At 39.2% G+C, this 18,086-nt stretch overlaps 1 protein-coding gene across 1 annotated transcript in view; it reads right to left on the bottom strand.

The window, feature by feature from the left end:
- Positions 1-18,086, bottom strand: part of gabrb2b (gamma-aminobutyric acid type A receptor subunit beta2b) — a 73,709-nt gene that overhangs the window by 32,194 nt on the left and 23,429 nt on the right. Inside the window, exon 4 of the mRNA XM_024803888.2 lies at positions 4,230-4,450. Within this exon, the coding sequence (XP_024659656.2) occupies positions 4,230-4,450 (221 nt within the window). The remainder of the gene's footprint in view (positions 1-4,229; positions 4,451-18,086) is intronic.

Genomic DNA, 18,086 nt, shown 5'->3' with positions numbered 1-18,086 from the left:
GAAACAGTGAATGTGCTGTGCACCAGAGCTGCATTATTTGATATTTAAGATAATGACAGCATTTAGAGAGTCATCATTCCCCATAGCCAGCTGCTTTCCACCCACTGTTGTCCATGAAAATATAGTAAGTAGGATGCTCTAGGTAAAAGATTAACATTTAATCTTAATATTCAAAGACATTTTTTTGTTAATTCTCAATCAGGCATTAGTTGTGTATGCTAAGAGCTCTCCTAAAGCTGGGTTTAAAGGTGGGTATTTTTCAGTGATAAACACCCTATCTACCAACAAATACTCCCTATATATAACAAAGACAAAACACCAACTCTTGTTTTGGTTTCTCAGCCCAAAAATGCTTGCAGTCTTATTATTTTATATTTGCTTTTGCACAGGTAATATTTGCCCTGGAGGCAATTTTAGCTTTTTGCTTTTCTTGAAAGCAGCAACAATTGTGGGTTTAGTTCTAAAACATCTGCAGATGCTACATTTAATTATATTTTCAAAACATTTTTCTTTGTGACAGTACATCTTCCCGAAACACCACAGGTCACTGAACATGGTTGTAGGGATATTTATTTTTGTCATCCTGTAACTTCATATGCCAAAACTGCAGAAGTCCCTGCACCTGGCTTGTTTTCATCTAGAAATAAATCTTTTAAAAGCCTTTATAAAGCCTGAAATTGCTGTTTTATCTTTATGCGCCTATAATAACAAAATAGCCAAAATTTATTAATCTGTCACGGGTTTTGTTAGATATATGATGGACTTAGTTCAGACTGCTTCCAGTCTAACCTAAATCTAATCTTTTGAATTGCATCCACCTATCCATTTTTCTAAACCATTTATCCAAATAGAGCTGTAGAGATAGAGGGCACGTTCTAGAGAAGCTGATAGTCCATCGTGCCACTATGTTTTCGTCCTGATTTTATTATGCATTATTGTTACATTTTTTCATTCAAATATTTTTAATTGATGTCAGACTACAAGAATTTCCATTTGCATGAATTTCATCTTAATGCATGCTTGTGTCTACACATTTTTGTAGTCTAATTGAATTTATTAACATAATAAATTGAATAACTGCACAGCTTTAGTAGGTCTTCAGTGGGCATTAATATGCTGTATCTGCATGTGCTGTGTGGATTTATGAGCACTCACTGACCTGCACAAGATTCCATGACCCAATTTAGGATTTGCAAAAATCTGGTCATCCTACTTACATGATATTGAGTGTCAAAGGTGATGGATTTCTTCCCCCAATTTCAGTCTAATCCTACTCCATCCAAAGTAATATTTGCACTTTGTGTCAAGTTCTTCAGTGGATGGGAAACGTTCAAACCCATATTTCGTGTGATTATGGATTTTTTTTTCCATTTGGATATTGCATCAGTGTGTTGATAGCTGTTCATTTTACATTTAACTTGGATGACCTGACACAAGAATGATTTGTACTATTTGAGTTCTATCTCAGTATAATCTGACCTTCACAATCTGCTACTGCCTCGAGCTTTCTTCTGTTGGGTTTTGTTCACTTTAGACATTCTAGACATGAAGCACTTTGGCTTTGAAGCAACAGAGACTTTTTGGCTGCTGCTCGATCCATCAAAGTTTAAATCTGGTAGGTGTCCATTATATGAAAAGTTTATTGAACTGTGTGCAAGATAAGACAGTATAAATGAGAAATATATCAGTCCAAAACTGTTAAATACAAATGAATTAAAAACAAACAAAGGAAAACATTTCCTCCCAATTATAAAGGAAAGGTTTGTCAATTAAAATATTTTTATTATTCTTACACTACACTTTTAAAAGATTACTAGTGATATATTTTGCAAATATAGCTTGCTCTGCATAATTAATCAAGCAATTGATAGTATATGATGGGCAAACAAAACAATAATAACCTAAGAAGTGTAGCTAAGTGAACCCTATGATCAGGCCATTGAAATTTGCTGATGATACAGTGCTCATAATTATCACTTCATCTGCCAAAACAAGGAGGAGAAGTGGATTATCTGATGGTGCAGCTCTAACAACTTGCAGTTAAACATGCTTGGAGACACTGGGCTGCAATCCGTACTGACCACTCAAGCACACAAATTATTGAATAAATAATTAAAAAACAAAACAAAAACCCTACCAGCAGAAACTCAAAGCATTTTAAAATTATATTGAGTTTATTCTTGGCTCTTTGATCAATTTGCTATTTAGTTCTTCAACCATGCTTCAAAAAATTTGAAAAGGAGAATTCTCTCCAGCCTTTGTGCACCTTCAGGGTCAGGGAACATACAGGTAAAGTCATCCTGACCCCGAACATCTCTAGACAACCTTTTTGAGCGATCTCCCTAGCTGAAAAGAACAAATGATTTTGTTGATTTTCTTTCATGATTGGCCACGTGATTGGATTGTTAAAGTGGAGATCCTCTATAATGCAATGTGGCATAACATTTGAAAAAATCTTATAAAATTTAGAGTATTTATAGACAAATTCACAAATAGAACAATACATCTCTAAAGCTTGTGTATGTTGTTTTTTTATCCCATTTTCTTTCATTTTCCCTTTTTTGCATAAGAGCTTTGGATTTCTTCCATGAAAATTGACTGTTGATTATTCTGATTTTAGCACAAGACAATGTATTATTTAGAATTTTCCACATAGTGCTTTCTTCTTCCATTTCTTCATCTCAGAAAAAATGTCTTATTCTTCCTTCTCCATCCACTTTATCCAACAACAGCAATGAAGAGTATCACAGAAAAATATAATAGCAAGATTCCATTTTAATCCTCTTCTTAACACATCTCTCATCCTTTGTCTTGTGCTCTCTCAATCTCTATTAAATTTCACCGTCCCAGAGCAGATCCAGTTCATCGTCATGGTAGCCATTAAAGTGTTATGATTTTCAATAACATTTTATAGACTTTGGGCATAAGAGGCCTATTTACAAAATGAAATGATGAGACATCAGTGAGGAGTAAGAAACGCATGGTCATCATGTTAACTCAGAGAGGTTGAAACTCAGTGGAATGATCAATCAATTTATATAGTGCAACTAGGATTTCTGCTTCGGGTCTCTGGGAAAGAGCTAGGTTATGTCATATTATCATATCAAATACCTGCATGGAGGAAAACCATTGAGATATTTAAAGTAGTTGCCCTCCTAAAAGTTTGTTTTAAAAAACGTTGCAAAAGTTGTGGTGTTTTTTAGGTAGAGAAGTATCTTGCTGAATGTGTACAGCGTCGTTGTCAGCAAAAATTACCAATCATACTTCATAATTTGTCACCTAATGCTCTTTGATTTTCAGTAGGTTAAATAAATTTAATGGCTTAAATATTTAATCATCTCACAGTGTTAGTCAACCCCATCAAAATTACTTTGATCGTGAAAATGTTTAACTATTGTTAGGAAGAAAAAGTAATCTAACATCATTTGTGCAAATCTAGTTGACATGTAGTAACATTGGGGTAACGGGAAAAAAAACCCCAATGTGCTCAGAAAGGTGTAGCTGGCAAGGCAACAACAGAAACGGTTTTATTAGCAGTGGTACTGAAGAACAAGATCTAAACTAACTGAAATGACATTTACAGAGTTCAGTGTGCTGTAGCTGACTATCTAATCAGCCTTCAAATGAGCAATGTTAGTACTGAACGTCCCTGGATCTCGAAAGAAACAAAAAAGTAATTTAATTTCAGATGAACTTTCAAGGCTTTACACCTACAGCTATTCTAAGTACATCTGCTTTTTATACTTGGTGGTGAGGTAAATTATGCAGAGAGCATGCAAAAGACTTGAATTTAGTGTTACACAAGCCTTTAGTGAGGCTTGGCTTGGTGATGTGCAGACGTCTTTTAAATGAGGACACAAGTAGGTCACTTCCTCAACATTATCATTTTTGCTTAGGGGGAATGTTGCACCTCCCATCAGTAGTTTTCTTCATCTGGCTCTAATGAGCTAATTACTGACTTGGTCCAGTGCAGCAATGGTTGTCTCACTGTTACCTCACCTGCAAGATTTTCTTTTTTCCAGGATGTTTTCAAGATGTTTAAAATAGAAAGTATGCTGACAAGGATTAAGTATGAATTGTTTGACAACATGAAGTAAAAGAGAACACAATTCTTGTGCAACATGTTTGTCATTATTTGTTACCAAGGTCATGCAGCATTTGTGCATATAACATTTTAGTTCTTGTTCTTGTGTTGACAAAAATGTTATTTTAAGAGATTAAAATCTCACCTTAGACCATATAATACGGTACCATCTGGGTGCAGTCGGATCATTCTGTTTTTTACTGTGACACCATGGACAAACGATTTCTTGTCGTTGAGGAAATAGGTGTCAGGCACCCAGAGCTGGTCAGCGACCCGGTTATCTAAGGTCAGGTTGAGGGGGATGTCAGAGTAGGACAGCCGCTTGTCTCGCCATGCCTGCTGGAAGTACATTGTCAATGTGTAGTCCTGCAAGTGCACAAAGATGGGCAAAGGAGGACAGAGAAAAGAAAAGAGCAAGAAAATAGAGGGTAAAGATAAAATGGTAGGAAAGGAGTTGGGGAAGCATGGAGGAAAGATGAATAAAACAGAGAGATGGAGAAAAACAACAGAAGAGGTGGTTACTTCCCCCCAAAAAACAAGCATTTTACACAGCTGGTCTGTAAGACTTTTCTTATGCAAACTCCTAGATTAGACCAGACTAGACAGGCTTCAATATTGGATGAAGTTCACTTTAAAGCAAATGAAATAGTAGCACTACAGGCCAAAAAACCCTCAGTACAAAGCAACTGGGAATTCCTTCTGTTCATAGAAACATGAGGTTAAGACAGATAGTGTGAAAGAGTGTGTATGTGTCAGAGAGAGGAAGAGAGCGAGGGAGAAAGATGGCTCGTGTTTGGTGTGTAAGTGTGTGTATGTTTTTGTCAGTATGGCTGTGGAGTATAGCACATGTCAGTGGCATGTCCAGTTGGTTTAATGCGAGTGTTTGTGTATTTTTGACTCATGTGACTCATACATAGAAGAGAGAGAGAAAGACAAAGCAAGAGAGACCGCATATTTGAGAAAACTCTAAATAACCTCCAAGCAACCTCAAAAAATAAGTTTTACCGAGTATTTCCTACATGCTCTATTTCCTTTGACAGTGGCTGTCTTTCTGGGATTAAGAACTGTTTGGGTTTGCTGTGTTGTGCTTGCATAACATATTCACCCATCTACTGTTTGCTCAACCCAAAAGTGGAACGCTAGATATCTCAGTCAAGTCAAATGAAGAAATGTATAGAAAGCGCACTCTCTCACAGAATGTATTCGAGTTGCAGAAATCACTAACAGGAAAGGATTTTGGCTTTTGCTTAATGTTCTCCTAAGACGTGGAAATCTAGAACCAACAGTAACTGTTAGTAATGAGACAGAGAGCTCACCTGCCTACCACACAACTAAGGGCTCAGCTTATCAAAGGAAAGCTGAGCTCTTATTTAGTTCAAAATTTGTTAAAACCCTTAATAAATTCTATACATTTTGATCATTGTAGTTCTATGTGTGACCTGAATTAAGCTGAATGGTATTCCTTTTTTTTCTGCCACTGGCTTTTGGATTTGGGCAGTAGTTCTGCTGTGAAGCAATGTTTTGATAAGAGAGTTCCTGTTACAAGCATTCAAGGTTGAGGGTGCATGGAGTGCAATGCAAATTACTTCTGACTGTTTATTTCACTTCTGCAATTAGTGGGGTAATGTGCCAGGAAATGTACCACTGCAAAAACAACTACATTAGCAAACCTTAAAAAAAAAGATGATCAAATAAATCCCTCAAATCTACTATGTGAGCCAGGATGTTGACTGTGATCTTAGCATTTAAATTCAAAGAGCAGCAAGCACTGACTGTGATTTCTGTCACAGCTAATTTAGGCTTGCTATCACCTTGCTCTGTCTGTAAAATGTCATGACAATAATACAACATTACAGTAAATACTGACACCAACATTAAATCACACAGAACATGCAACTTGTAGGATGTTACTGAAAAAAAAAGAGAAATGGTGATATGAGCTGCAGTTATGGAAGCACAATTTGCTCAATTTGTTTATTTCTGAATGCAATTGTTTATCACGAAGTTTGTATACAACACTGCACAGCATTGTCCACAGCTCAGTCTATTGAACTATTTATTTGTATTATTTAATCTTATATTTTTATATAGCTAACATTGCAGCTTCCTTCCACTTATGTTGTATTAAAGCTGACCTTGTGGCCTAGCAGGTGAATAAATGATCAAACTCTGTACACTAGCAAAACTGAACATGAGGATTTGTCAGTAAAAAACTGGTTTTGTCAAAATAAACCCATAAGTCATAGCGGTAGATGTGAAAAACATCTACCGCTGTAATAATACAGTATCATTCTATATTGTACTTTACAGTATAGAGCAGTAGTACAGTACTTTTGTGGTAGAAACTATGCTGTCAGTAACCGGCAATGAATATATGAATAAATGTACAAGGAAATCTGATCTACAGTGCACACATCACCTGAAACTCATAGAGCAGCTTAATAATTTATTTTTTTAAAAAATACAAGAAGTGTGATAAATTGCAAGAAAATTCCCTGTTGGTAAATCTGGGGCACGTTAAAAATAGTCAAGCCAGCAGTCAGATGCTCATGTAGCTTACTGCAGTAAGAAGCCTACCAATCATCCATGAAAAACTAAGTTAAACAAACTTGCTGTCTCAGGGAACTTTTTGTCATGACTGGCACATCCACTTCCTGGCAAAGAGGCTGAACATGCATTTTTGAGTATGCCTGTTGGCTACAGATCTGACATCCAACAGCACCTTGGGAACTAGAGGCTTGGATATCGACTGTATGGAGTCAGGAAAATGGGAGCAGCTTTCAGAGTAAAACCGCTGTCTGACTTAAATCGGTTTTGTCATGTTGTTGTTGTTTGTACCTTATTTGGCTTGGGTGCTGACAACCATGAGTTTGGGAACTGGGTTTTTCAAGACATAAACAGTAGAGTGGCAATACTAGCATCCAATACTATAATTAGACTTGGAATAGGAACAGAGTGACACTGGTAAATTTAGGGTCACACATAGTTTGGAATTGTGTAAACACCCATTTCATATAATTTCATTATAGTCTTTGTGCCATTTACATGGATTCATCCATATAATACCTTACTGGCAATAAATCAAGAATGTACATTATTTACTTAATTTATGATAAAAATAATAAAATAATAATAATGGGAAACCTTACTTCTGCATCTCCATTTAAAAGTTCATTAGGAGGCTTAATAACATGTTGGAAGACTTTTGGAAACAAGAGATGCTAAAACCCAACGTTAAAGAGACATTAAAATTAAAACAAATGTTTTATTGTGTCTTTTCAGTAAATAACTATAGTCATCTAATTTCTGGGTAGCCTCAGTCTTGCGCCAACAGATCCTTTACTGCACGTGCTGCCTTTGCAACATTTCTGTCCCGGATTGGAGGTTACGTAACAGCTCACACTCTGCTCTTTCTGCCATGCTATGCACCACAGCACGTGTGACTGAAGAGATGCTTGTTGAAATGTTCCCCTCCTATACTATCTCTGATGCCCTTATTAGACACAGCATCACACAAAAGCATTCATGTGATACATGGAACAATAGGAATGCTTTTGTACCTCTTCCTCACAAACACACAGATGTTTTTGTCTGGACACTGAAAATGACATTTCAATTATGTGTTGCACCTTTTTACAAATGTTCCTTGTAGAACTGCAGTTTGTACACAAGGGTCTGTTAATGTGTTGTAAATGTGTATGCTCTTCTTGTGGCATTACAGTCTTGACTAATAAAGGAATACAAGAAAAGAACCGTGATTTTTACCTACAACTCTCTACAAGTTTTCCATTCTTAAAGAATTCTTTGCACTACATAATAACTTTTTCGATCTTATGTTGCACTCACAGTTAGGTCCATATCTATTTGCACAATGACAATATTGTGGCCGACACACAGAGACGACACTGATGATACTTTCATCGTGATTTCTTTCACGCTCAAATTCAGAGCTCCAATGAACAGATGTTTCATCTGCATAGTCTGATCATTTAGGTATAGGACTCTGAACTGTTGGGATTATGTGTAAATTTGATTATAATTTGTAAACAGTTAATTCAATGCTTTTGATTTAAAGGTTAAAATTGTATCTTTTTGATTCAATATCCACTCCAATGGTGCACAGAGGCAACATCACAAAAAACAAAACAAAACTGTGCCACTGCCCAAAAACTTCATTTAAAGCCACAATTCCCACAAGGCAAAGTCCACTTTCTGAATTTGAAATACTCTTTAGAAATAGTGTAAAAAAATAAATAAATAAAGGACAGCCTTGGTGGAAAAAGAAGGGTGTTAAATGGCCTGCGGTTTGGTTATTAAACTGAGTGAATGTTTCAGTTGTCATCCCTGAGAGCCTATTATTGCACACCGATCTGCTTGAGGAGGCTGTGGTTTGCTGAGCAGGACAGGCCCTGTGGAGGTGCCACTGTGGCTAGTTTACAGTGAACATAAAGCTCCCCTCAAAAACAGTTATAGTGCATCTCTCTTGTGGAGGAAAGAGGTTGTAAATCACCAGAATAACTGCAGCGGGTGTGTGCATGTAAGTGCAAGGGAGGCTGTCATAACAACAGTCATAATGAGCATCGGTATATAAACTATGCTGGAGAGAGATAGAGAGATGGAGAGAAATGAAAAAGGAGACAGAGTGAAGCAGGAAGAATGATATTGAATTTACGTGTGCAGAATATGCTGTGCTCCCACACTGTCAAAGAGGGGACAATGCGAAGTGATCATTAAATTTTCACACACAACCCTATGACATGATCCATTATATCTAATAACCAATATCCAATTCAGCAGGATGCTTTACACTCTGCAATAATTGTTTCTTTTTGGAAGGTTAAATATATTATTAGAGTTTTTTGGAACAACTAAAAAAAGAAATTCTATAATCTATAAGACAGTTGGTCAAACTGCTTTTGATTGCTTCTCTATAACATGTTGTTAGTAAGTAAGTCTGTTAAAATACTGTAGAAATTTTATTTTACAGAAATTACAACTCCATATATAGACACTGGAAATATATAGTACTCTTCTGAAAAAGCAGTAAAGTCAATCATGTCATGGGTGCACTCCACTCTATATCCTGCTGTAAGATTGTTTCTATATGCTTATTCTGCTCAGCTTGCCATCAGCATTCATCGCTATAGAGGTACTGTCATTATAAGTCTTAAGTTGCAGCTATCTCAGTGAAATGCAAATGGGAAAGGCGACAATTATTTCCCAGAGCATATTCAAGTAAGTCCTTTAGACTGCTTATAATCTTGAGCTATCTTACTCCTAGCTATGGATGATGACCCTCAATTAGTCGTAATGACCAGGATTTCTTCTAAAATAAAACAAATCTGTGTTTAATCCAAGCACGTATCTTATCTAAAAACAGTACACGGGAGAGTTATGAGTCATAAACAACACAGAAGAACACATGGAAAGCCCCTCCATCCACTTAGGAAAGTGATTCAATTCCAGACAGTTTAGGTCAGGCCATTATGTTGAAAGAGTGACAAAAAAGATACTCACAGTCACGCACTAAATTAAGTGATAATCAGTAGCTCTATATAGTATAAACTACCTAATGCCCATGTGTGTATATGTATCTTAAGTGAGCAGGTAATCTGCAACAAACTTCAACATATTCTGAAAGGCCATGCAGATGGTTTGTTCCCGAAATGCTCAAACTATTATTTCTGTCATAAATTGTCCTTGAATATCTTTTCTCCAGTACACTAGAAAAAAATAAAACTAAAGCTCCTTCTACATCTTTTTCAAATACATTGTTGAAGACCAGTTTTGTGAACTCACGAAGAAGAAAAACTACTGAAAACCCCAAAATAAAGGTGCTCCAGCGACCCAGTCTGACCTCGTCAACCCCACTCATCCTTCAAGCCGCCCTGTCTACTAACCCTCTCATCCTCATCGCTGCACGGCATTAAAGCTTTTTCTTCAGGTCTTTCTGTCTTATTCTTTTTTGTCTTGTGTTGTAAGCCCTTGTATAAACTCTGCTTATTTTTTCTTCTTGTTTTTGGAAAAATAAGTAAAACAACAAAAAACAAAAACAACAAAAAACAAACAAACTATATAGTAGCATACTTTTTTTTATCAGCGTCTTACCAAGACGACACAAAAATATATACAAGCATCCATTTGTGATCTACATATTTGTTTTTGAGTACAGGTTTTACATTGAATGCTCTTCCTGATACAATTATCTCAATTTTTTCTAGTGAATGATAAAATATTTTCTTCATATTTAGGGGAGACAAAAAAGATGGTATGTTTTTGCATTCAACTTCAACCAATTATCCAGTATCAAGTCTGGGTCACAGGGGCCTCAGTCTAAGCAGAGGCACCCAGACATCCTTCTCCATAGGTAACTTTTCCAGTATATTGCCTTTAGCATGTCCTAGGACTCCCTCGGAGCTTCCAGCAGGACATGACCAAAACACCTGACTTAGGTGGCTCCAAAGAGACATCCTAGTTAGATGTCAAATTAACTCACTACACCTTTCTCCCTTTCCCCTTGCTTCTAAACAAAACAGTAACATTAGAACGCCACATTAGAACTTGGGGCAGCAAGTTCTCTCCAACCTGGAGTGTCCATCTTTTTCCAGTCTGAAGCCACGACCCTCTCTTTCAGACTTGGAGGTGCTATTTCTCATCCCAAGCACTTCCCGCTCAACTACAAACCACTCCAGTGTAAGCTGGAGTTCGTGGCTTGGTAAAGTCAAAAGCACAACATCAGCAAAAGGCAGAGACAACATCCTGAAATCACCAAACCTGATAACCTCAACCTCTTGGCTGTGACCTGGCTGAGTGGCTGACTCTAAGTCTGAGTTATTGCTACCAATGTAAAACAAGCTCACGCTATGGTAGCACACGGACTGGACTCAGTAGCTTGCAACAACTGGACTGATATCTGACACTCTGAACAACTCTAAGGACACCCTGAAGGATGTGATTGGATACCTCGACTAAGTCCACAAAACATATTTATTGGGCAAACTCCCACTGGTCCAGTATTTTGCAACCAGGATGCAAACCAAATTGTTGCTATTGAATATGGGGTTTGACAAATGGAGGTAGCTTCTTCAGTACCCTGGAACAGACCTTCCCAGGGAGGCTTAAGAGTATTGGAATACACCCTCCAGCCAATCTTGAGGTACCAGTCCATGTAATGTTGCAGAGGTGTGTGTCAGCTAACCTAGGTCAGGCCCACAATATCCGGGGCATTAAGAAACTCAATGTGAACTTCATTTGACCCAACTTCTTAGTGGCAGGGTTGTTTAATTATCTACTCCAGTGATTGGCACATTATTTGCCTAGTCCGCAGACTTCTCCCAATATGGGAATTGGATTGAGGAAATGCAGCAGCATCCCATTATCACTGTATACTGTGTGAGCAGAGCAGTGCTTTCGACTTCCGGTTTATGTGACTATGGCGTAGGTCGCACCGAGCGTAGCTCCTGCAGAGTCTAGTTATTATCTAGCATTTCCAGGCACATTTTGACGGGTTTTTTCTTTTTGTATAGTTCCGAGACAAGACTGTTTTTGCCTTTTGTATTTACAATGTCGCGTAAGGTTAATAAGAGCGCAAGCACCTCTCAGCCGAACTTGCGGCCTGCTGCTAACACTGCATCCCCGCCTCGTGGTAAAACTTCGCCACGGCCTGGGTCACCCGACACGCCGCTCGTCGATACGGAAAAATTCACGAAGGCTGAACTCCTCTCTGAACTTCGTGAAGAAATTTCATCACTGTTTAAAAAGGAACTGACGGCAGCGTTTGCGGAGAATCTCACGTCTATCAGGTCCGACATACAGCAACTAAAAACGGACCTTTCCTCAGATATAACTACCATGCGGCAGGAATTCGCTGGCCTCAGGAGCACGGTTACGGGGATGGAGCAGTCTCTCTCCACATGTACAGATGATATTGTCCACCTCCAAGCCAAAGTTGATGCGATGTCAAAGGAGTTGGCCAAATTGGAGAATAAATGCGAGGATTTGGAGTCCAGGTCTCGCCGCAATAATATACGCATTGTTGGTGTGCCAGAGGAGAACGTCCTGTCCGCTACAGATGTGTCCGTGCTGTTGATGGAGGCATTTCAGCTTGGGAAGGAGCCGCTTGTAGACAGAGCCCACCGAACTTTGGCCCCCAAACCTAACACCGGTGAACGTCCCCGTGCTGTGGTTGTGAGGCTGCACTATTACGCGGACTGTGCTAGGATTCTCCAGAAGGCCAGGGAGCTGCAGAGAGTGCAGATAAATAATATGACCATTTCTGTGTTCCCCGACCACACCGCTAAGACAGCGCGGGCCCGTGCGGCTTTCAATGAGGTCCGTCGCCAGCTTCGCGGCATCCAGGGAGTCCGATTTGGGATCCTCTATCCGGCAAGACTACGGATCACTTATCAAGGAATGCAGCGCGACTTCGTCTCGCCAGATGAGGCCAAGGAATATATTAAGACAATAACCACAAGATAAAAGATATAGCAGGACAATGTTTGTCTGTTTGAAATAGCGTATGATCCTAATCCAAACATCATTGTGGTAAGCTAAGTTTGTTACTCTGCCAAACACTTGTTTTGTTTTACCTGTCTAATAGTAAAATATAATTGGGTTATTTTTATTTTATTTGTGCCTTTTAATCTATTGAGAAAAGACTCTGTTGGAGCTTTGGTTTGACACGGTTCGTTTCGTAGTCGGGAGCGTTTTTGTTCAGATTGCTCCGGGTGGGAGCGTGCACTGCCGTCTCCGTCGTTTGGGGATGGGGGCTTTTGCTGTGCAGGGGGGAGGCGGGTGGGTGTGTTTGACGTGTTATTATTATTTTTATTCTGAAGCTGTACTTTTGTTGTTGTGGGTTTGCGTTGTGTGTTTGTGTGAGTGTGTTTTTCCCACTTGTTCTTTCTTTGGGGGTGAAGAAATAAGTATTTTCTCTTTTGTCTTTCTGCAATGATCAGCACTTCAGGTCAGTCCTTAGGCAATAGTGGTATTAGATTTTTAACTTGGAATGTCAAAGGTATGAATAGCCCAATTAAACGATCTAAAATATTTACGCATCTTAAATGTTTAAAGAGTGATGTAATGTTTTTGCAAGAGACCCATTTGCGAGATCGGGATCATCTTAGGCTCAGGTGCCCATGGGTGGGTCATACTTTCCATTCAATGTTTAATTCAAAAGCCAGGGGGGTGGCGATCTTAATAAACAGAAGGGTACAGTTTACAGCCTCTGAGATTAAAGCTGACAAAAACGGGAGGTATTTTGTTGTTGTAGGCACCATGTACAATGTACCCGTCCTCTTAGTCAATGTGTATGCGCCAAATTTTGATAATCCAGGTTTTACAGATGCACTTTTGAGTAGTCTCCCTTCCCTTGATACTCATCTTTTGATATTGGGTGGTGACCTAAACTGTGTTATTGATCCTGCCTTAGATCGTTCGAATCCTCGGACCCTGACCCAATCCTCTATGTCCAAGTCTATTTCTGAGTTTATGTTTCAGAATGGTTTTGTAGATCCCTGGAGGTTTTCTAACCCTACTGCCAGAGCGTACTCTTTCTTTTCTCAGGTACATCAGTCCTTTTCGCGGATTGATTATTTTTTTGTGGACGGTTCCCTTATTCCAAAAGTACTGTCATCTACATATCATCCTATTGTCATTTCCGATCACGCACCACTTAGCGTTGACATCAAGCTCATAGCCCAGTCCTCTTTTTCCTCACCCTGGAGATTTAACTCTTTGTTGCTTTCGGATGAGGGGTTTGTTACCTTTATCAAATCCGCAATTGATGAATTTATGGTGTTTAACGACAGCAATACTGTTACGAGGTCATTGCTTTGGGAATCTCTTAAGGCATATGTGCGTGGGCAAATAATTTCTTTCTCTGCCCATTCCACTAAAAGCCACAAAGCCAAACTTCAAACTTTGACTACACAAATTTGTGACATAGATAGACAGGTTGTTGACAGTCCCACTCCCGATTTGCATAAAAGACGACTTGACTTGCAGACTGAATTTGATTTACTTTCTACGGCAGATGCTGAACGTCTTTTACTTCGTGCGCGTGCGACTTATTATGAATATGGTGATAAGCCCAGAAGGCTTTTGGCCCATCAGTTAAAACGTCAGGCCTCGTCTCGATTAATTTCCCAAATTAAAGATGCGGCAGGCAACTCGGTCTCTGATTCAAAGGAAGTAAACGAGGTGTTTAAGACGTACTATTCCTCCCTATATGAATCTGTATCTGCTGCTGATGCCTCAGAGATGGATTCTTTTTTTAACGGTCTTACAATGCCCACTGTCGATCCTGTTATAGCTGAACAATTAGATGCCCCTCTTAGGCTGGATGAAATTGTGTATGCAATCAAGACCATGCACAATGGTAAGGCACCAGGACCTGACGGGTTTTCAGTTGAATTTTTAAAAACTTTTATAGACAAGTTAGCCCCACTACTTCTTTCAGTGTATAATGAATCTTTTGAACGTGGTCTATTGCCCCCTACATTGTCTCAAGCACTAATTACTGTTCTCTTAAAGAAGGGTAAGGATCCTACGTCTTGCACCTCGTATAGGCCTATTTCACTGCTGAATGTCGATGTTAAAGTCTTGGCTAAAATTTTAGCAATTCGCCTTGAAAAGATTCTTCCTACTATTATTTCAGATGAACAGAATGGCTTTATTAAAGGCCGCCAGCTGTTCTTTAATGTCCGCACGCTTTTGAATGTCATTCTTTCCCAACACTCAACCACTAATTCAGAAGTAGTTATCTCACTTGATGCTGAGAAAGCTTTCGATCGTGTAGAGTGGAGCTTTCTCTTTGCGGTCTTGCAAAGATTTGGTTTCAAGGACAGATTCATTTCATGGATTCGACTGTTGTACAGGGCACCCCAAGCCAGTGTCTATACAAATGGTGTTTCCTCTGGCTACTTCTCATTGTCACGCGGGACGAGACAGGGTTGCCCCCTGTCCCCCCTACTTTTTGCTATTGTAATTGAACCCCTATCTGTAGCTTTGAAGGCCCTTCCTCATTTTCGTGGTATTTCCCGGTCAGGCCTTGACGTAAAATTGTCTTTATATGCAGATGACCTGCTTCTATATGTTTCTGATCCCTTATCTAGCATACCATCGATTGTGTCTCTACTAAACAAGTTCGGCTCTCTGTCAGGTTACAAAATAAATCTTCTTAAAAGTGAATGTTTCCCCATAAATTCTTTAAGTCTTACACTTAAACAATCTGACATTCCTTTTAGACTTAGCCCTGCTGGCTTTAAATATTTGGGAGTTAACATGACTCGTACTTTGTCTTCTCTATACTCTTCCAATTTCTCCCCTTTAATGACTCAAATTCAATCAGATTTTCAGAGATGGAAATCGCTACCTTTGTCCCTAATTGGTCGGATCAATGCTGTAAAGATGAACATTTTGCCTCGATTGTTATTTCTGTTTCAGAGTATTCCTATATTTTTACCTAAAGCTTTTTTCAAAAAGTTAGACCAGCTAGTTACATCGTTTTTGTGGGGAGGGAAACACCCCAGGGTGAGGAAATCATTATTACAGAGACTGACATTTGATGGTGGTCTTGCCTTGCCTAACTTTTTATTTTACTATTGGTCCTCTCATGTTCACAAATTGACCCATTGGCTTGAATCTCAAGACCTGCTGTGGTGCAAACTGGAACGCCTGTCGTGCACTTCCTCATCCTTAGAAGCTTTATTATTCTCTCCACTACCACTTAAGCCTTCTCATTTCACCCAAAATCCCGTGGTACAGTCTAGTCTAAGGGTCTGGTCACAATTCAGGAGTCATTTTAAGTACATCTCTGCGTCAGTACACATGCCCATCACGCAGAACCATCTGTTTACTCCTGGCCTCATTGATGGTACCTATGTACAGTGGAAGCGTCATGGTATTAATACATTTAAGGATCTCTATAAAGATGGCACTTTCTTAACTTTTTAAACCTGTGTTCAGAAACAAATCTTCCGGCTACCAATCTATTCCGTTATTTTCAGGCACGGCATTGCACTTCTGCTCTCTTCCCCTCCTACCCTCTTCTCCCAAATGTCCAACCGTGGGAGGAATTCTTATCCTTTAAACCCAATAAGAAGTCAATTATATCTTTAATATATAAACAACTTATGGATTTAAATGTCCATTCCGTTGCTAAAATTAGGGGGGCTTGGGAGCAGGAGTTAGGAATAATTTTTTCGGATCAGCAATGGGAGAAAGCAGTATCCAATGTCCGTTATAGTACGTCCTGTGCCAGGTTACAACTCATCCAGTTCAAGGTGTTGTACAGGGTTTACTATTCAAAGTCTCGTCTGTCTGAGATTTACCCACAAGTGATGGATCAGTGTGAGAGATGTCATGCCACCCCATGTGACCTAGGCCATATGTTCTTTCTGTGCCCAAGACTCCATGGCTTCTGGAGTCAGTATTCAGTTATTCTTTCCAAAGCTCTTGGGACCCAAATCTGCATGGACCCTTTTCTAGCTGTTTTTGGGCTTCCAGTCAACACTGGTCTAACCGACCCTACACACTTCAAAATATTAGCCTTTACATCACTTTTGGCTAGACGTTGCATCTTACTCCTTTGGAAATCTTCAAAGCCACCTTCAGTTTCTTTTTGGTTTAGAGATGTGATGTCATCTCTTAAATTGCAAAAGATAGGCCTTGTGGCGAAGGGCAAATACAGAGAATTTTATTCTATCTGGGGCCCCTTCGTGGACTATTGCAAGTCATTAAACGCTCTACCAGCTGATTAATATCATGTCTCTTCCCCCCCCCCCCCCCCCTTTTTTTTTTTTTTTCCCCCCTTTTGGGGTTTGTGTTTGTTTTGGGTTTCTTATTAGGTTTTGTTTGTTTACTTAAGCGTGTGTGTAGGTGTGCCTGTGTGTGTGTTATTGTGTCTGTTCATGTAAGAAAAACTAAAAAATATGTGAGGGGAACAGATTGTGTTGTCATTGTAAACTACTGTACACTTGTCTCTCAATAAAAATATTAAAAAAAAAAAAAAAAAAAAGAGCAGCGCTTTCCCCTTCTCAGCAGGCTTATTCACTCCTTCACACACATTCATACAAGCATTTTTTTTTTAGTGTCTACATGCTTTCTATCTAAACTTCACAAACACATTCACACTCTGATGAATGCATTGGGAGCAACTCAGAATTCAGTATCTTGCCCAAAAATACTTTGGCAGACTGGAGCAGCCAGTGATCAAACCACTAACCTTCAAACTACAACCTACTCCACCTTCTGAGACACAAACACCCCAACAGTTTGGAAAAATCAGTTTAAGACCAACATGGCTGCCAAAGCTGCATTCCACTTGGCCTACCACCCTTGAAAAGGTCTTTTTAGCTTGATGGCCCTCTGTTCACCTTCAGTTTATGGGTTGCCACCACAAGTATAGGCCCCAACTGTGTTAAAGCCACAGCTCCATACAGACATTTTAGCAATGCAGGTGTGGAACATGGTACACTGCCACCTTATTGAATGGTACACTAGGACGGTACACCACCTGATCCAGGTTACTACCAAGTTGTGTTCAGCTGATTGCTCAGCTCACACTCTATTTAGTGTTTATAGTATATATACAATTTTAAAGCTTAAGGAGTATATATAGCTATATATTCTAAGGCATAATGTAACTTAGATATGGTAAAGAAATTAACAAAAACTGTGAACCAAATACACAAAGCAGAAAAATAAATAGCAGAAGTCATGGAAAGTGATTTGTTTTGATTGTAAGTGAACAAGGCTGGACTAGAGTGGGAATACAAAGTCTACATCAAAAGAGACAAGGTGAGGGCCAGAATAAGGATTACTAAATACTATAGATCTCCTTCTTCTAACTAACCTTGAAGAAAGTTTTCCTATTGAGAGATGTGGAACAGTGTGGTTAGTTTGCAGAAAGGAATTGTGTGTGTGTGTGTGTGTGTGGGGGGGGGGGGGGGGGGGGGGGGGGAGTGGAGAGGTATGGGGGCAAATGAAAGGCACTGGAAAGCTC

This window comes from Maylandia zebra, linkage group LG10, assembly GCF_041146795.1.
Source record: "Maylandia zebra isolate NMK-2024a linkage group LG10, Mzebra_GT3a, whole genome shotgun sequence".
NCBI lineage: Eukaryota > Metazoa > Chordata > Actinopteri > Cichliformes > Cichlidae > Maylandia > Maylandia zebra.
Note: the sequence above shows the minus strand (reverse complement) of the source record. Positions and strands in the feature narration are given on the sequence as shown.